The sequence below is a fragment of the Condylura cristata genome, unplaced genomic scaffold (assembly GCF_000260355.1).
Source record: "Condylura cristata isolate star-nosed mole 26May11 unplaced genomic scaffold, ConCri1.0 scaffold00021, whole genome shotgun sequence".
NCBI lineage: Eukaryota > Metazoa > Chordata > Mammalia > Eulipotyphla > Talpidae > Condylura > Condylura cristata.
The window spans coordinates 37,352,342-37,368,524 of NW_004567122.1; the positions used below are offsets into that span (position 1 = coordinate 37,352,342).

At 42.6% G+C, this 16,183-nt stretch overlaps 2 protein-coding genes across 2 annotated transcripts in view; both read left to right on the top strand.

The window, feature by feature from the left end:
* The window catches only part of AFAP1L1 (actin filament associated protein 1-like 1), a 36,277-nt gene extending 34,160 nt beyond the window's left edge, over positions 1-2,117 (top strand). The window contains exon 19 of the mRNA XM_012727781.1: positions 1,553-2,117. Coding sequence (XP_012583235.1) covers positions 1,553-1,576 — 24 coding nt within the window. The 3' untranslated portion in view covers positions 1,577-2,117. The remainder of the gene's footprint in view (positions 1-1,552) is intronic.
* A 3,067-nt stretch (positions 2,118-5,184) lies between these two features.
* GRPEL2 (GrpE-like 2, mitochondrial (E. coli)) lies at positions 5,185-15,901 on the top strand. Its single transcript, XM_004686869.2, has 4 exons — positions 5,185-5,339; positions 7,485-7,638; positions 8,486-8,567; positions 12,533-15,901. The coding sequence occupies exons 1-4, from the start codon at positions 5,263-5,265 to the stop codon at positions 12,895-12,897; spliced, it is 678 nt and encodes a 225-aa protein (XP_004686926.1). The 5' UTR covers positions 5,185-5,262; the 3' UTR covers positions 12,898-15,901.
* Positions 15,902-16,183: the final 282 nt, after the last annotated feature.

Genomic DNA, 16,183 nt, shown 5'->3' on the forward strand with positions numbered 1-16,183 from the left:
AACTCACATAACCTGGATTTTCATTGTTTTTAAAATGCAGGTTCTGGAATGATACCCAGCATTCATAACTGTCCTCAGTGTATGACAGCCTTTTTCATGCAGGAGGAAGGGGCTCTGGAAGCCAGCACGTTAATAACTACAGTAGAGCGCGTGAAAAGTCACGCCATGTGGAATAAATAAGTTACAGCTTCATATCGGTTCAAGTCAGATTTTACCACCAAGTGAGTTTGTGCCCAAACACTTAAAAATATTGGTCTCAGGACTTTCTGGCATTCAGAATTGCAGATAAAAAATTGGAGACCTACAAAACAAAGACCTGCACATTAGGATATGAGATTAGTGAAGTAATCAGCCAGAAGCCAGACCATCTAATTCCAACATCAGCAAACTTTCTCTGGAAAGGGCCAGAGAGGAAATAGCTGAGGCTTTGTGAAACTTTTTAGCTCTTCTGCCCATTTTTTGATAGGGTTGTTTACTTTATTTTTGTTGCATTCTCACTATTATATTTTAAATGGATAAAGAGTCAAGAGAGACCAGTTAGAAGTAGTGATTTGGATGTTAAGTAGTAATCTAGTTTTCAGGTGAGAAGGGCTTAGTAGAGGTAAGACGAAGTGGTTGGCTTCGGAGGTCAAGCCAAATGATTTGCTGATGAGGGTATGGATGATGAGGAAAAAGATGGCCTCAAGATCACTCCCCTGAGCAACTGTGGTTTAGATGGTTGACACTGGAGGAGCTGGCCGGGAGTGGAGAATGCTCCCACCGAGAATGTTCTAATCTGGTTGACAACGTCACCCCCAGGCCTGGCTGGGAACCCCAGGCTTTGTTTATGAGTCAAAAGCTATTCACTGTTGGTCATGACTTCAGGATCCCTCTTAGATGAACTCCTAGACAAGCCTGGGAAAAGGGATGGAGTATGTGGGCTGCCTGCCCTCACCCTCCCTTACCAAACTTCTTGGATTCTGTGGAGTATCTGTGGAGCCAGATGCAGTCCCCACTCCCCTCTTCCTTCTGGGCTCAGTTTCCAAAGTTTGTCTGAAAAAGACAAACTCTGTGATGTTGACCCCACTTAGATATGAGGCTCAGGGCCTCCCTGGTGGTGCAAGGGGTTAAGTCTCAGCACTATGAAGCTATCTAAAGCCACTGTAGCATGAGTTTGATCCCAGGCCAGAGAACTGAACCACATGGCACAGCAGACTTCTCCTGTCTCACCTGCTGCTCCCCCCCCCCAGCAGTTATTTCAGTCAATCCACCTGTTCTGCTCCCCACTCTGTTTCTGGTGAGTCCTCACATCCTTCCTCCCCACCCCACTGCACCTCTGGCCTGTACCCCAGTTCTTGTATGCATACATAAATATTTACAAAAAAGAAATGAGTCCCAGCATGGCCAAGTGACTTACCCCAGGCCACACACAGAGGGGGTGGGACTAGGCCCCACAGCTTTCTAATCTGCCCAATGTAAACCTTTATATGACTAGATGCAGAGGGATGTTTTTTCCTACAAGTCACACTCAAATAGTCAACAGATTGATTGTTCTTGTCTTTCTGTGCTTCAGGAATGGGAAATGAAGAAGACCTAAACAGAAGAGAATTTCATCCAAAGGAAATATCAACTTGTCCATCCAAAACAGAAAAGGTTTTTCACAGGGTGACACCAACGGACTGAAAGTAGCCCCCCTCTCCTGGGCATCCAAAAGACCAGCCTTTATTATCTGCATGATTACAGGGGATATGGGGAGGGAAGGAGTGGAATGAAAGAGGGAAATGGAGGGCATCCCTATAACTACAGAGGATGGAAAACGGGGGTGAAGGAAGTCAAAATTTGCACAGTTGTAAAGGTTTTGTTAGATGTCTTAGACATCCCTTCCGAAGAAGTGAAAACACATGTCAGTAAGCCATTCCATCCCATTCACAGCATCTATTCCCAGTTCTTAGGGCAAAGGAAGGTGGTGCTAAGGCATCAACAGTGCAATGTTAAGAGGCAAGACTTGAACATACGATCACACTTGTGCCAGATGGACTCACGTTGGGTATTACTGACAGCTTCTGGGCAAGACAAATAGGCTGAAAAATCAATAGAATTATCCCTGCCTGCATAAAGGTGAACCAAAGAAATCCAGGTGACTGTGTCTTTGTCCTCCTCTTGTACTCAGACACCCACCAAGTCTTCCATCCCTACCTGCAATCAAGTAAAGCAAGTGGTTCCTTTCTGCTAAGCATTATAAAAACCCTGGATACTTTTATAGGGAAGTATAGTCCTGGGCAGTCTCTAGTACCTGAGCCATTCACTACTTTCTAAACACCTGCGCACTTGATAGGTGTTTACTGTGTTTCCTTCCAATAAAGACAAAGCTCTAAGAACTGCAGAAACTCAGGAGCTAGGTCAGGGGAAATTCTAGAATAACCTCTGGGCACTTGGCTAACAGCTTCCCCTACTTAAAGCTTTATTATGTAAGCCTCATCCAAACCTCACTCTCCTATGATGTGAAAAAGATGAAAACTAGACCACAATCAGCCAGGTGGTCAGTGGCAGAGCATAAATCTTACGTAACTGGATTCAGGCAGGACTAGGTTTGAGTAGCTTTTACTACTTACCAGTTGTCTTTGGGAAAGTCACTTGACCTCTGATTTTTGTTTTCCTTACCTGTAAAAACCAGGTTAATCATTGTACTTCCTTCCCAAGACTGTTGGGGAATTTAGTGAGACAATACATGGGAAGCAATGTGCAGTGTATGGGAGATAGGAAATGCTCGATCAATACTGGCTTTTATTACTAGCAAAATGAGAAATATCTGATTCAATTCCTATCTTCTTTCAACAGAAGAAATGGTCTTTCTATGGTAATTACAGCCATCAAAAGCTAAAAGGCAACCAATCTGTTAGTGACATTTCACCCAGATTTCATCTTCAGTGAAAAACTCACATAACCTGGATTTTCATTGTTTTTAAAATGCAGGTTCTGGAATGATACCCAGCATTCATAACTGTCCTCAGTGTATGACAGCCTTTTTTATGCAGTCATTTTGGAAGTTAAGGGTCTTTTCACACCTACAGATTTCACACTCTGAAAGGTAGAACCCTGAGTAATTAATAATCAACATTTATAATTACATTAGCCGGGATCAAGTTCATAGGCATGTAGCCCACGCATAGAGTTCCATGCTGTGTTTAATGCTCTGTTGACCTCTTAATAATTTTTGAACAAAAAAATTATTACATGTTCCCTTTTACCCTTTAAATTATAGTTAGTCATGGCACTAACTAATTACATTTCCAGGCATTATCCCTTTAGTCTTCACTGAAACCCTGTGAGATATATTCTATTATCTTTTTACAGATCAGGAAAAAAAAGTCCAGAGAGGTTAGGTAACTTGCTGAAATTCACAGGAAAGAGTGAAGACATTACAGGAATACAAGGAGTCTGACTCTACAGCCCTTTCTCCTAGCTCGGAGGCTCTATTTCATCCATTTCTTCCACTCCCCTTGCTCGCATTCTAGCACACTAGCACTTAATAAATACATGAATGAGTGGATGCATGTGGATGCATGTTTGTAACACATGTGGTGCAAGTTTGACAGCTAGGGAATCATAGACAAAATGGCTAAAGCATGTTTGCCAGTTCTTGCTTTTTAAAATGCCTGATGGTTTTCCCAAAGTACAGGCACTTGAGGCTGAGGCAGACCTGAAGCTCTGTCTTTCCCTGCACTGCCCCATCTTTGTACTGTCAGAATTTAGAGTCGCTAAGTCACCAGTGGGAGACCAGAGCAGGTTCTCCAGCTCTCTGAGCCTTAACTTTTCTCCTACGTAAAAGGCAATCATAATCATTCCTTAAACTGTGTGGCTTTTCTCCTAAGGCCCAGAGGAAACATGTGGTATTGAGCAAGACCTTGGATAAGATATAAAGATGCAAAACACTCTAACTCTATCCTCATGGACATAAACAAGAAGAACATCTGATCCAAGTAACTGCAAGTCATGTTATGGTAAGATTCAGAATAATGAGGCACACATACCAACTCTTTAAAAACAATTTTTTGGCATTAGGGCCTATCCAGTAATTAGTTCAGCAACTCTCAAGCACCTCCAACCCCAATCATCAGCCCATCTTTACATCCTGTCCGCTTTCCATACTGAGTCCCTCTATAATCCATCCATTTCTATTTCTACTGACACCATCCAACTTTATTAATTCAAAAAAAAATTTGAACACATAACATATGCATCTACTATGTACACCTAGTATTACTCTACCAAATGCCAGAAATGAGAACTGCAAATAAGGCAGAAATCATCATGAAGAACACTCTAGTCGGAGAAGCAAACGATAAAGGTGCAGGACATACCTAAAACAGTTACTTTAGAGGATGGTTACAAAGGTCTCTGTGGCAGTGAGCCCAGAACATAATACGTGCCTCTTGCATGGACCATTCTAACAATTTTTCTATTTCCTTGCATCCCGTCCTTTTATTCCCTCTTACAGCAGTCAAAATGTCCCCCAATCGTGTAAAGGCTTTAATAGGTCCCCACTGCAATCGGACTAAGATTCAAGTTCATTCGAGGAAAAAATTCTCAGCTATGACATTAGGGCACTGTTCCTTGGAAATGAACAAAAATGACTGCCATAACGGTGCTTACATCCCAGCGAGAGGATATGATTTGGCGGCAGAAGAGTAACGGCAGGAGGAGACTGTTTTCAATTTCTCACTTGATCTGGCCCTGCCTCGCCAGGTCTCGCTGGGTTGGGGGGATGCTGATATTTCCCTCCCGTAATCTACGTTCCTCCTCTTTTCATCTACTCCATCTTTAGCTTTCAGTTCGGAAGTTATTTCCTTTGAGGAAATTCCCCAAACTCAACCCTATGGCATTCTAGGCTTCCGCTGCACCGCGTTCCGTAAACACCGCTCATAGTCTGACTTTCATCGCCTTCGCGTTTATTCCAACTTTATCGCCCGAAGTGAGCTCCGACAGGGCACACCCCTTTGTCCCCCGTGGGTTCCTCGCCAAGTACGTCGGCAAGAAGCAGCTCTACGGGCAGAAACCTGTGGGGACCGGAAGTATAAGCCGCCCCGGAAGACTGCACGGGGAGCAGCGCAGCGCGCGAGGACAACCGGAAGTGCGATGGCTCCGTCGGATTGTCGCGGAGGGAACTGCAAAGGTTGCCGGGAAACGTGGTTTTTTAAAGGGATCGTAGCTTGCCCCACCTCCCCACGCTGCCCCTTTGGAGCCAGTGCGCTTGCGCAGCTCCCTTGAGCAGAGGTCGGGAACATGGCCGCGCGGTCCCTGTGGGCGGTCCGGCGGCGGGTGCAGCGCCTCCTGGCCTGGAGTGCCGCCCCTGACGGCAGGTAAACGAGACAGACGGGGGTCAGGGACGAGAGGACCGTACGGGACGAATGCCTGGGCGGGGCGGTTGTGGGTTGGAGAGCGAAAGGACTCACCACGCCTCTGGGCCACGACGACCTGGCGCTCTTGGTCCCATTTTATTGAGAAGGAAACTGAGGCCCACGGCCACGCCTCCTTCCGGGTGGAAGACGGTGGCGAGAGCCTATGTGACGTGCTCACTAGTGGGAACTCTGGAGCTCTGAGCAGCGAAGGATTAGGGATCTAACACCCCCCCCCCCCCGATCCCACTGGGATTCGATTTCGCCAGACTCCCTGCGTGGTTATAACCGGTTTCTTTAACCGGGCATCACTGTACCTGACCAGTGTGAGGGCGTCTAATTTCGTCTCTCTCAAGTGGCCTTTCTGCGTGCCCTAGGGATTCTGAAGCAGCTGTTACTGGTCACTTACCCTGGTTGCAGAACGGCGGGTAGTTCTTTTTATTCCAACATTTAATTGAAACGCCGAGTTTCGGAGAAGTTGAGTAATCCATTCTTGAATAATGGTGTAATCCTGACTGGACAGTAGTCAGGGCTCTAGAATCGCGCTTTCAGTTAGTGAAAAGTGTTATATTCGGGTCGATGCCCTCGTTGACTTAATTCCTGGGAAAGAATAAAATGATAGAGGAGGTGTTGATTAAGTTTGGCGCTCCAGAAGTAAGCCTCTGGAGGAAATCCAGGAATTGTCTTTCGTTGTCTTTTTATTTAACACACCTGACCCAGCATCCCACCTTAGCACCTGCGGGGCGTTGAGCTCAAAGTTTCGGGCCTTGTTTTTTAATAACGGTTGTAATGAAGAGAAGTGACCAGATGAAAAGTGGTTCCTTATGATAAAATTCCCCTTCATTCCAGTTCCGAGCGGTAGAAATTGAAAGGATGGGCCACAGCTCTTTCCAGACTCGGGCTCTGACCATTTTTTCCCTGTGAACAGAATGTTTTGACCTTTCAGTTGGATAGATGCAGTGTGTAAGGGTTTAAGAGAAAGTATTTAATACTGTGTGATTTGCTCCAATCCATATTTTCCAAAGCAGAAATTTGGAATTACAGTTACATTTATAATTTGATACCAGATCGTAGTAATTGAATTCAGAATAGGCCTAAAATATCTGGGAAATAAAAGTTGTCTAGGTCATACCTGTATAGTGACTGTTTCCTCTTCCCTTTCTTGAAACAAACTCCAGTTAAACTTTTGCTCAGATGTTACCTCAAAGACCACTCCTCAGTATGTTACTGTATGTAAATAAACTGTTTTCAAGAGCATTTGTACTCACAGATTGATTTTCTTGATGATTTTATTTAAATCAAATTATGAGGCTTCAACTGGTGTGATGGACACTTCCTTGAACTACATCTTTGATCTACAAACTAGCCTCTATTCTAAATTCCTTTTATGTAAATTGAACTAAATGCCAACATTTTAGCTGTATATAGTTGTAGATTATGAGCATTAATTGAATACAAAAAATCTGTTTTATCAATCTGTTTGTATTACACAGTCCATAGCATGTAAATGAGTTCTCCAGCTTTCTCTAGCACAGGTTCTCTTCCCTAAAAGCCTTACTTAGCGCTTTCAATCAAGAAAGCTTTTGAATTCTGAGCCTAAATCTAGTTTGATAAAGTCACTTTCCTGAGCTTCATTTTCTCCCTCTGTAAAATGAAGTATTGAACCAGAACTGTGCAACTCTGTGTTCTGAATTCCTACTTCTGATAGTCCCCTAGTGGTTAAGGTATTAAATCTTGACTGTCTTTCACAGATTTTTGTGTTCCCTCTTCTGTATGATTGCTTAGCAGAATACATGCCTTGTGGCCTTGTGGTCTTGTGGTCTAAGCAAGTCGTAAACCTCTCTGAGCCTCAGCTTCCTCAGATGTACAATAGGGATGATAACTGTACTTGTTTCACATATTTTAAGATGAAAGGAGCATTAAAAAGGAAAACCCTGGCGGCTGTGTCTTGCACCTAGTAAGTACTATATAAGTGCTTGCATCATTACGATGACTGAAGGCTTGTCTAGAGAGTCAATCTGGAAAACTTTTCCAGTCACTGGACTTCGTTGTAATGTGACTGTTTCTGATGGCATTTCTTCATGATGGAACACCTCCTTCCCACTGTAGAAGAGGGCCGCATCCTTTCAGCACTGCCACTCAGAGAACCACTGGCGAGGACTGCAGTTCCGAGGACCCTCCTGATGAACTTGGACCCTCTCTTGCAGAAAGAGCCTTAAAGCTAAAAGCTGTTAAACTGGAGAAGGAAGTCCAGGATTTAACAGTGAGTAGATTTTATATTAATCTGTTCTTCACATCTGCTCTCTGACTTGAATATCACTTTTAAATTAAGTTTCCTCTAAATGGCTGTTTGCTCTCTACCCTACCTCTATTGTCTTCCTACGTATACCCAGCAAAATAATGTGTAGGAGTTGAAAAACATCACTGACTACAGATAGTCATCTTTCCTGTTCTGTCTTGAATTCCATGTTATACTTCAGTATGTAGATTTCTGATATTTTTAGTAGTTTCAGGGAGATACCATGCCTGGCATGTAGTAGACTCTCAGTATATATGTGTTGAAGGAGTAAGATCATTTATCATTGTACTCTGCTCATCAGACCACATGTGGCACTCTGTACCATGTACTGGAATGACCACCTCTGAGGGAAATAGAGAATTAGAGTGACTCCACCCAGAAAGGTCAGGCAGAGGGAAGGTATGTCTCATGAAAGCAATTAAAAGGGACCATAAAAATGACAGAAAAAAGGGGGCTAAAGTAACTGCCTTCCCATAGGTGGCATTTTTAGAACTTATTCTCGGTTGTCCCAGAATTAATTCACTGAACTGATTTTAGAGGGTGGCAGTGTTGACTGACTGTGAAAAAGAAAGTTTTTTCTCAAGATAATGAGCATGGCAGATGTTAAGTGTTCAAGCTCACAGGCTCAGTGGAAGCCAGTCAGGACTGCTGTCGGGCTTCTGCTCTGACTGTGGATTTGGAGTAGCTGATATAAGATTCCTACACCTAATTTTTTTTTTTTTCTTTACAAAAACCTATTTCAAGGGTGAATTTTGTAAACTAAACTAAAGCCTTCTTTGCTCATCACTTTGACTTTGCTTTTGCTGTTCAGGTGAGATACCAAAGAGCTGTAGCTGATGGTGAAAACATAAGAAGGCGAACCCAGAGATGTGTAGAAGATGCCAAGATATTTGGTGAGAGATTCAGTCACAGTTAAAAAAGTACTTCTTCTTTTAGGCCACTTGGTAGCAGTTTTACAAATTGAATATAGTAAAAATATACCTCTGCCCTTTACCTACCCTTGCTCTGCCCTTCTGCTGTTCCCTTAGGCCTGCGGTGCTGTTTACTAAGTGAACCACATGTTAAAGTAATGCTGGCCTTCAGCATTACTTCATTAATAACCTTCATTATTTTATTGTGCAAGCATGCCCAGTTAACATTCTTATACATACCACTCTGTTTAATTGATTAATGCAATGAATCATTAAGATGTTCAGTGACAAATCCAAATGCAGGCCCGTAGGCAATCAGGAATGATGAAAGCTGCTGTAGAGAAGCAAAATTTGTCTATGTCCATCATGCAATAATAAGCTGTATTTCCATCAGGTGGATTTCACTGCAGTGAACAAGAATCATTTGTATTACACTCCGTATCCTACAACTTTCTACAGTATTAAGTAACTCAAAGGCAGAGGCTTAGATCACATGGAAATAGATAACCCTCAAGATTGTGCAAGATCACGTCTAGTTTTTTATTGATGAAAATCTTTTTGGTGTGTTTCAAAGTCTTTTGGAAATTTTTCTCTATATAAACTACAGTTTGTTCCTTTGTTCCAAATATTTCATGAAAATGTTACTTGGTAAATAGGATATTCAATGGTAAAGGGCAAATCTGATTTCTCACTGTGCTAACAATTTAATATGGTGCATTATACTTTCACTTCCATGGAAAGAAAGTGCTTAAGGGGCCCATGTCCAACTTCCTTTCCCAGATAAGAAGAAAAATTTAATTTGTGATAGATGTAGACTCAAGTGCAGTATCTCCTAGCCTCTGATCTGTTAGTGTTTTTTTGTTTTTTTGTTTTTTTAAGATTATTTATGTATGCAAGACCTGGGGTACAGACAGGCCAGAGATATGGGGAGGGGTGAGAGGATTCACTAGAGATAGAGTGGGGTGCAGAACAGGCAGATCTATTGAAATACACTGCTGAGGAAAGCAGTGGGAAGGACAGGAAAGGTCTGCCATGCTATGTGGGTCACCTCCCTGGCCGGGGATCGAACTTGCTCTTGAAGTAGCTACAGAAAACTTCATTGAACTGTGCTTTATCCCCTTGTTCCACCAGGAAGGGCCCTGATCTGTTAGTCTCTCCCCTGTATCAGAACATCCTGTCCTCTAGATGTTTATCTGCTGTTTGTGCATAAGGGTCACTTCATTCCTTTCTGTGCAACCCCAGTATTTTGGCACAGCCTTCTGCTTTCATTCAGTGCTATGGACATGGTGCTTCAGGCCTAGATAGCACCTAAGTACTGACCCCTAAACTACTGACACTATCCAAATATTAGCTTCTAATTTCCAGCTACCAGGGCAGGGCTCAGCAAACTAGTGCCTGCTGATCACACCTGTTGCCTGTTAGCCCCTAAATGTGGCTCTTAATTTCATCATAAAAAAGTTCATGGACTCTTTTTTTTTTTTCTCATTTGTTATATGAGATCCTTACATGAGATCCTTGATCTTCTATCCCACAAAACCAAAAATATTTGCTATGTGATCTTTTGCAGAAAAAGTTTGCTGACCCCTGAGCTACAAGGGATTTCTGTAGCAAATAGACCCAGTTGTGCTAACTCTAGCTGACTTAGCAGAAATTAAGTTATCTTTAAGTTAGGAAATGTTTTATAGTTCCTGGGAACAAACGTATTAACTAAACTCTAAAAATTTGATGATATCTGCTTTTTAGTCTGTGCCTACAACATACTGTAGAAGTCATTCGCTTCAGACATTTGCTCTTGGTGGGCTGTAATGCTTAGAAAACTGCAGATTGTTCAGTGAGAAGTAAGATGTAGCGTGATGATTACCCTCCATCCAGGGGCAGTCGTGTGTCACTCTCCCTGCTCTTAATAGGTTACAAAGGGCTTTTTGTTTCTTTGTTTTGCCTGAGGGATCACCTCTTGAAGTAAAACAATAGAATGAGAGACAAAACCCCCTACTGCACAGACAAGAGAACCAAGGCTCTGTTGACCCAAATTCATACAACTTTACTGAGTAGGAGCCAGGTCTCTTTGTACCTGGCCTCTCGTTCAAGTCAGCATAGAAGCTTCCACCTTCACAGTTCTAGAGTGTCTTTTCCTTTGAATTGCCTTTGATATCTGGATTGCTCTTTATCCTCTTCATGCTCTTCTCTTGAGTGGAATTCTGATCTTACTGGCCTACTTTCAAGACTTTGGCCGAACTCTCTTCTACTTTTTCCTGATGATCACTTTAATAGCCCTTACTACCATGGCTGCCATCCCTAATGGGGATGAAGGAGCTCTTGTGGAACTTTGAACACACCAAGTCTGGCTCTTGGGAAGTGCATCCTGGACTCCCTCTTCCCTCTCCTTGCTGCCTCTCCTATAGCAGAACACACACTAACATGCCAAGATCCCTTCAGGTGGCTCGCCTATTTCTTCTGACATCTCCCCTTCCTGCTCGTCTGTCATGTCTCCAGTTCCTCACACCCACTGTGTATGTTCTTCGATGAATCTGGATACATTGAACTTGGTTTGCTCAGGAAACTGTGATGTTCTTTATCACTCAGAAGTTAAAGGTAGAATTCCTACCTTTCTGTCATTTATTCCTTCCCAGAAATCTCCAGATGATAGTTCTTTTATTGCTTGACAGTGGGTAGTTTTTACCTCCAAGTGCATTTCAGGTTCCAACTATTGTGTTGTCATTGATGCCTAATGATTTTAGGGATGGGTTTACAGCAGCATTTACCTTTTTTTTTTTTCTTTTGCTGTTTTGCAATTTATTATTTTAGGACTATTTTGGCCTCTTTTTCAGTCAGCTGTCCTGCATGAAGCTATCACACAGACTCATAAAACACTAAGAATTGGCTTGCACCTATAAAGAGATCTGTGAGTTGCAGGGTGGCAATTCCCCACTGCAGCCCTGCCTGGATCAGGCCCTGGTTCAGGTCCTCCTCCCTGTTCTTTTTTTTTTTTTTAATAACAGTTTATTTTTACATCATTTTGTACATTTTTTTTTTCCATCTCAATTGTAATCCCCGCGGGTTTCCCATCACCAAGTCACCCGTGTGCCATCACCATCATCCCGTGCACTTCCCTCCCCACCCTACCCCTTTTTGATCCCATTCCCCACTCCACCCCCGCAAAATGTCTCTGGTATATGGCTGTTCATTATTTTTGTTATTTTCTCGCCTGGTCCATTATACTCCTGCTATGAGTGAAACCATCCAGTATTTTTCTTTCTCTTTCTGGCTTATCTCACTAAACATGATCTTTTTCAGCTCCATCCAAGTCAGCAGGGTTTACTTTTACCTTGTTTACATGACTAAAGAGATAAGTTCTGTTGCCTGCCTCCAGCACATATGTATAGCTGGATGTGTCTTGCTTTCCTGTGCCTACTTCTCTAGTCCTCAAGAATCAATCACTCAATGCCCCTTTACACAGTACTTTTTTTTTTTTAATTATTATTGAACTACCTGCCTCAGGTTGATAATTCATACCTCAGCACCATTAAGACAGGCAGAAATTTTCAAGATGTATATAAGTCAGTACTGAAGGTAAATAACAAAAAAAGAAGCATGTGAAAATGGTCAGGTTTTTGTTTGTTTTTTCCCACCACCATCACTTATATCCGTTTGGTCCTTAAAATGGTCAGGTTTTTAAAGGGCATGTTTCGGAGCCTGTTGTGTATAGTCTTAGCGAGTTCCTGGGTTCTAAGTATCTTCCCCATTTCCTACTAAGCTTCCCAGTCATATACTCCTTCCAAGGGAAACACTGGCTCATAAGTCAGGTTGGGAGGGTCATCAAGTCCTTTGCAGCAGTCTTTCCATTTTCTGGGCACCCAATACATTAGCCACCTCTCCTGATCTCCCCAAACTCCACCTCCCAGGTCAAAGTGATCGCCTCACAAACAATAAATGTCTGGTTTTCATAGGAATTCAAAGTTTCTGTAAGGACCTGGTGGAGGTGGCAGACATTTTGGAGAAGACGACAGAGTGCATTTCTGAAGAAGCAGAGCCTGGGGATCAGAAGCTCACTCTGGAGAAGATCTTCCGAGGGTTGTCACTTTTAGAGGCAAAGCTGAAAAATGTGTTTGCTAAGCATGGCCTGGAGAAGATGACACCCATCGGTGACAAATATGACCCTCATGAGCATGAACTCATTTGTCATGTGCCTGCTGGTGTTGGGGTGCAGCCTGGCACTGTAGCCTTAGTCAGGCAAGATGGCTACAAGCTACACGGCCGCACCATCAGACTCGCTCGGGTGGAGGTGGCAGTGGAGTCTCCGAGAAGACTCTGAGGGCCCGCGGGGACTGCGCGCTTGCCCAGCGTGCGCTCACCTGTTTCCTTTATTTATTAAGCTTGGTTTGTATTGTACATGAGCTACTTCATGTGATCTGGTTTGGATTTAGTCATATTGGCTTTATTTCTGGCTACTCTGTTGATTTCACATGACCTGTTCGGTCTCATCAGAATCCTTGCCCTTGGGCATTTGAACAATGTGACAAGTGTTTGTATGATCTTTATCAGAATATGTTTAGGAAAATTGTTTTAATTTGATACTCTGATCACGTTCAATCCAAAATCTTCTTAAAAGATAAAGACGAGTATAGGTTTATATATTTCCAAATGATTGTTCTACTCTAATATCCTTATCATGGTTTGTTAGGATCTTACATCTTGTGGGTAAAGGAGATGATAAGGATTGGTTCAACATTTGTGTACTTAGATGGTAAAACTTTGTAATTGTATGGATTTAGATCATTTGGGTTGATTTTTATGGATTTTGGGGGCTTTTTCTCTTCAGCACTCATTTGTCCTCATAGGCCCTGCCAGGCACATGGCTTAGTCCTCATCGAGCCTTTCTGGCTCCATTTACAAAAACTGCAGGCCCAGGCTAGACTTGGGAGGCGGGGAACATCGAAACATTGGAACTGCCCAGGGGCCTGCGAGGGATGGTGACCAGCAAGCCTTGTGCTTTCCTTGCTGTGTCTCACTGCTCTTGGCCTCCCTGGGAGATGAGGCGGTGGGAGCAGCTTATTTTATATAAAGTGTTTCATATTGTTACCTACAGTTTTTCTTTCATGGGCCCTAAAATCTAGTTTGTCTTGTGATCCTTTACCTATTAATTAGATAGATAAAGGGGAAATGGTCAAGACAAAAATGTTAGGTTCCCACCATTTCTCATTTCATTGAGTTGTGTTGATTTTCTTTCATCCTTTCTCACAAGTCACTACCTCTGTCACATTGACAAACTTCAGTTCCTAGTTATTACATCATGGTGTGAACATCTCACTCCCCTTTCTATATTTACCTGGTGTCATTAAGCCTACGTGTTTCTGAATTTTTCAGTATTGCTTATAACTAGTAGTTTATTCAATAAATGGATACGCAAATAAATTAACCAGACTGTAGAAAGGAGATCAGTTGTTGATAGCTTAATGTTAGAAGGGGCCTAAATGACAATCTAATCTTTCCAGCCAGCTGCTCCTGAAGTATGAAAATGTAGTGCTTTTAGAAATGGACTCAAGGGAAAAGAACAATCTCTAAAACTAGTGAGCTAAACTTCAGTGGGAACTTAAATAAGCAACAGCTAGATACTAACATCAGTCATGGAAGTGTCAACAGTTCTTTACTAAACGTGCAGTTATGTTCCCAGCAGACAATTGTGTGTTAGAAGTGCAGGTTGCATAGGTTTAAGTTTTAATTAGTCACCATTAAGGTAAGTCCATGTCTCCTAGCACTAAGTCGACCCCAGTGCAGTGGAGTGGTAAAAGTTACCGTAAATGTCTTATGAAGTCTGGGAATCTGCACAGACATGTGTCAGTAAAACATCCGCCAGTGGGCTGTACCACCTCCACCACATTTAGACACTTAAAAAAAATAACATCTTTTTAAAATGCAGAAAACGGGTCACATCCAGAATCTCTTGGCATTCCATTGAGCACATACTGTGATTTAATGGCAATCAGATTTCACAATAGGAATTTGTCTTTTTTGCCCCCTTTTTTTTTTTTTTTTGAGCCTGAACCATCATTTTCGGTATGGAATGTTCTGTACTTGAGTTTTCTAATACTCCTTGCAACTTCCTCTCTTAGCAGGTATAATGAGAATAATTACAGATTTCTTCACTAGTTTTATAGACTTTAATGTATAGACATTGAAAATGGACACTTACAGTATGAGTCACCAAACGTTGAAGGGCTTTGGGGAGCCCCGGCAGCATAACCAGGCAGAGGCTTGAACACGAACCCCACCAGAGATGCCTAATCTGGGGCATCTGAGTCTGCTTCTTGTTTGGAAAAAGATTGTAATTATTGTCACAATAGTGTAAGGCTCAAATGTAAATTGCCTACTACAGTACATGCGCAAATATTTTTATTTCTTTTCATCTACACATTTCCCCCCCGTTTTTGTAATCGACTAAAGTCTAGGGAAAATGGGAAAACTAAGAGCCACTCCACTATTCAAAAAACTATAAACATTATTAGTCAGAGGGACTTTCCTCCCAGCTCTAGTTATTTTTTGGCTGGTTTGTCTTTTAAACATTGCACAGGAAATTCGTCTTTTTACACTAACAGAGCAAGGAGATTCTCTTCATTATTTTCATCTTGATGAAAAAATGAACAGACACTGTTGACATACATGTGATATGTAAGGAAGCTCCGGCTCATTCGAAGAAGGGATTTTGGAGGATATTTGACTTCTGCAAATCTTTTACAGATTTTCCTCGCTACCATAAAAGGAATTCAGTTTGATACGTGAGTTACTTGGTGCTTTTTCACAGCAAGGGACTTGATAAATGAAGAAAACTTCCAAAGCAAAAGTAGAATTGCAAAGGAAGGATGAACTATTGAGAAATAACTAATAAAGCCCAAGTTGAGATCACTGGGGTTCACGTGTTTGGTTTCTGTCTGCCTAGCTCACGTTTGACGTGATGACTGTGAGGGCTGCTGGGCCACCCCTGTGACCTTCTGGAAGATTGCAAGTGCTGAGGTCGCACTTGATCAGCGGGGGGAGTGCAGACACTACACACCCTGCCTCAGATGTAGTCTTACTTTTCTGCCTTGCTCACTTGTCTCTGACACCTATGTATTTCCTCGCTCTGGACTCCTGTTGGCTACGTTCCTGTCTGGCATTGCCTCATTGTCTGTGTTTTCATCTTGGTTATAATTCTGTTTTCTGCCTCACTGCAGCTGCTGCCCTCCTGATCAGTCTCATCCAGATTACTGGCACGGGGCTTTGTTTTGACTTGCGGCTTCCATGAGTCCTTCGACTGGCTGTCCTGGCTTACCTTGGCTACTCCAGGCTTGCATGCACCCAGCCGCCTCCTAGCTGTTTGCCCTCTCTGTCCTTGTTTTTACATCATGCTCTGAATCTTGTCCGCTGCCCCTAGCTCCATAAGCCATTTCTTCCCATATACCCAGTCTGGTAGGTAAGTTGATTCATTTTCTGTTCACTCAGACTTCATATTTTCAAGTCATTGTGGGAATCAGGCTTTGTGATTGACCAATAGGATATAGTAGACGTGGCACTGTCAGTTTCTGAGCCTGAACATTAAACTGGCAGCCTCACATTCTGTCTTC

Coding starts and splice junctions, on each gene's coding strand:
- GRPEL2 (XM_004686869.2), top strand. CDS start 5,263: ATGGCCGCGCGGTCCCTGTGGGCGGTCCGGCGGCGGGTGCAGCGCCTC. Junction 5,340..7,484: donor AGTGCCGCCCCTGACGGCAG/GTAAACGAGACA, acceptor TTCCCACTGTAG/AAGAGGGCCGCATCCTTTCA. Junction 7,639..8,485: donor AGGAAGTCCAGGATTTAACA/GTGAGTAGATTT, acceptor TTTGCTGTTCAG/GTGAGATACCAAAGAGCTGT.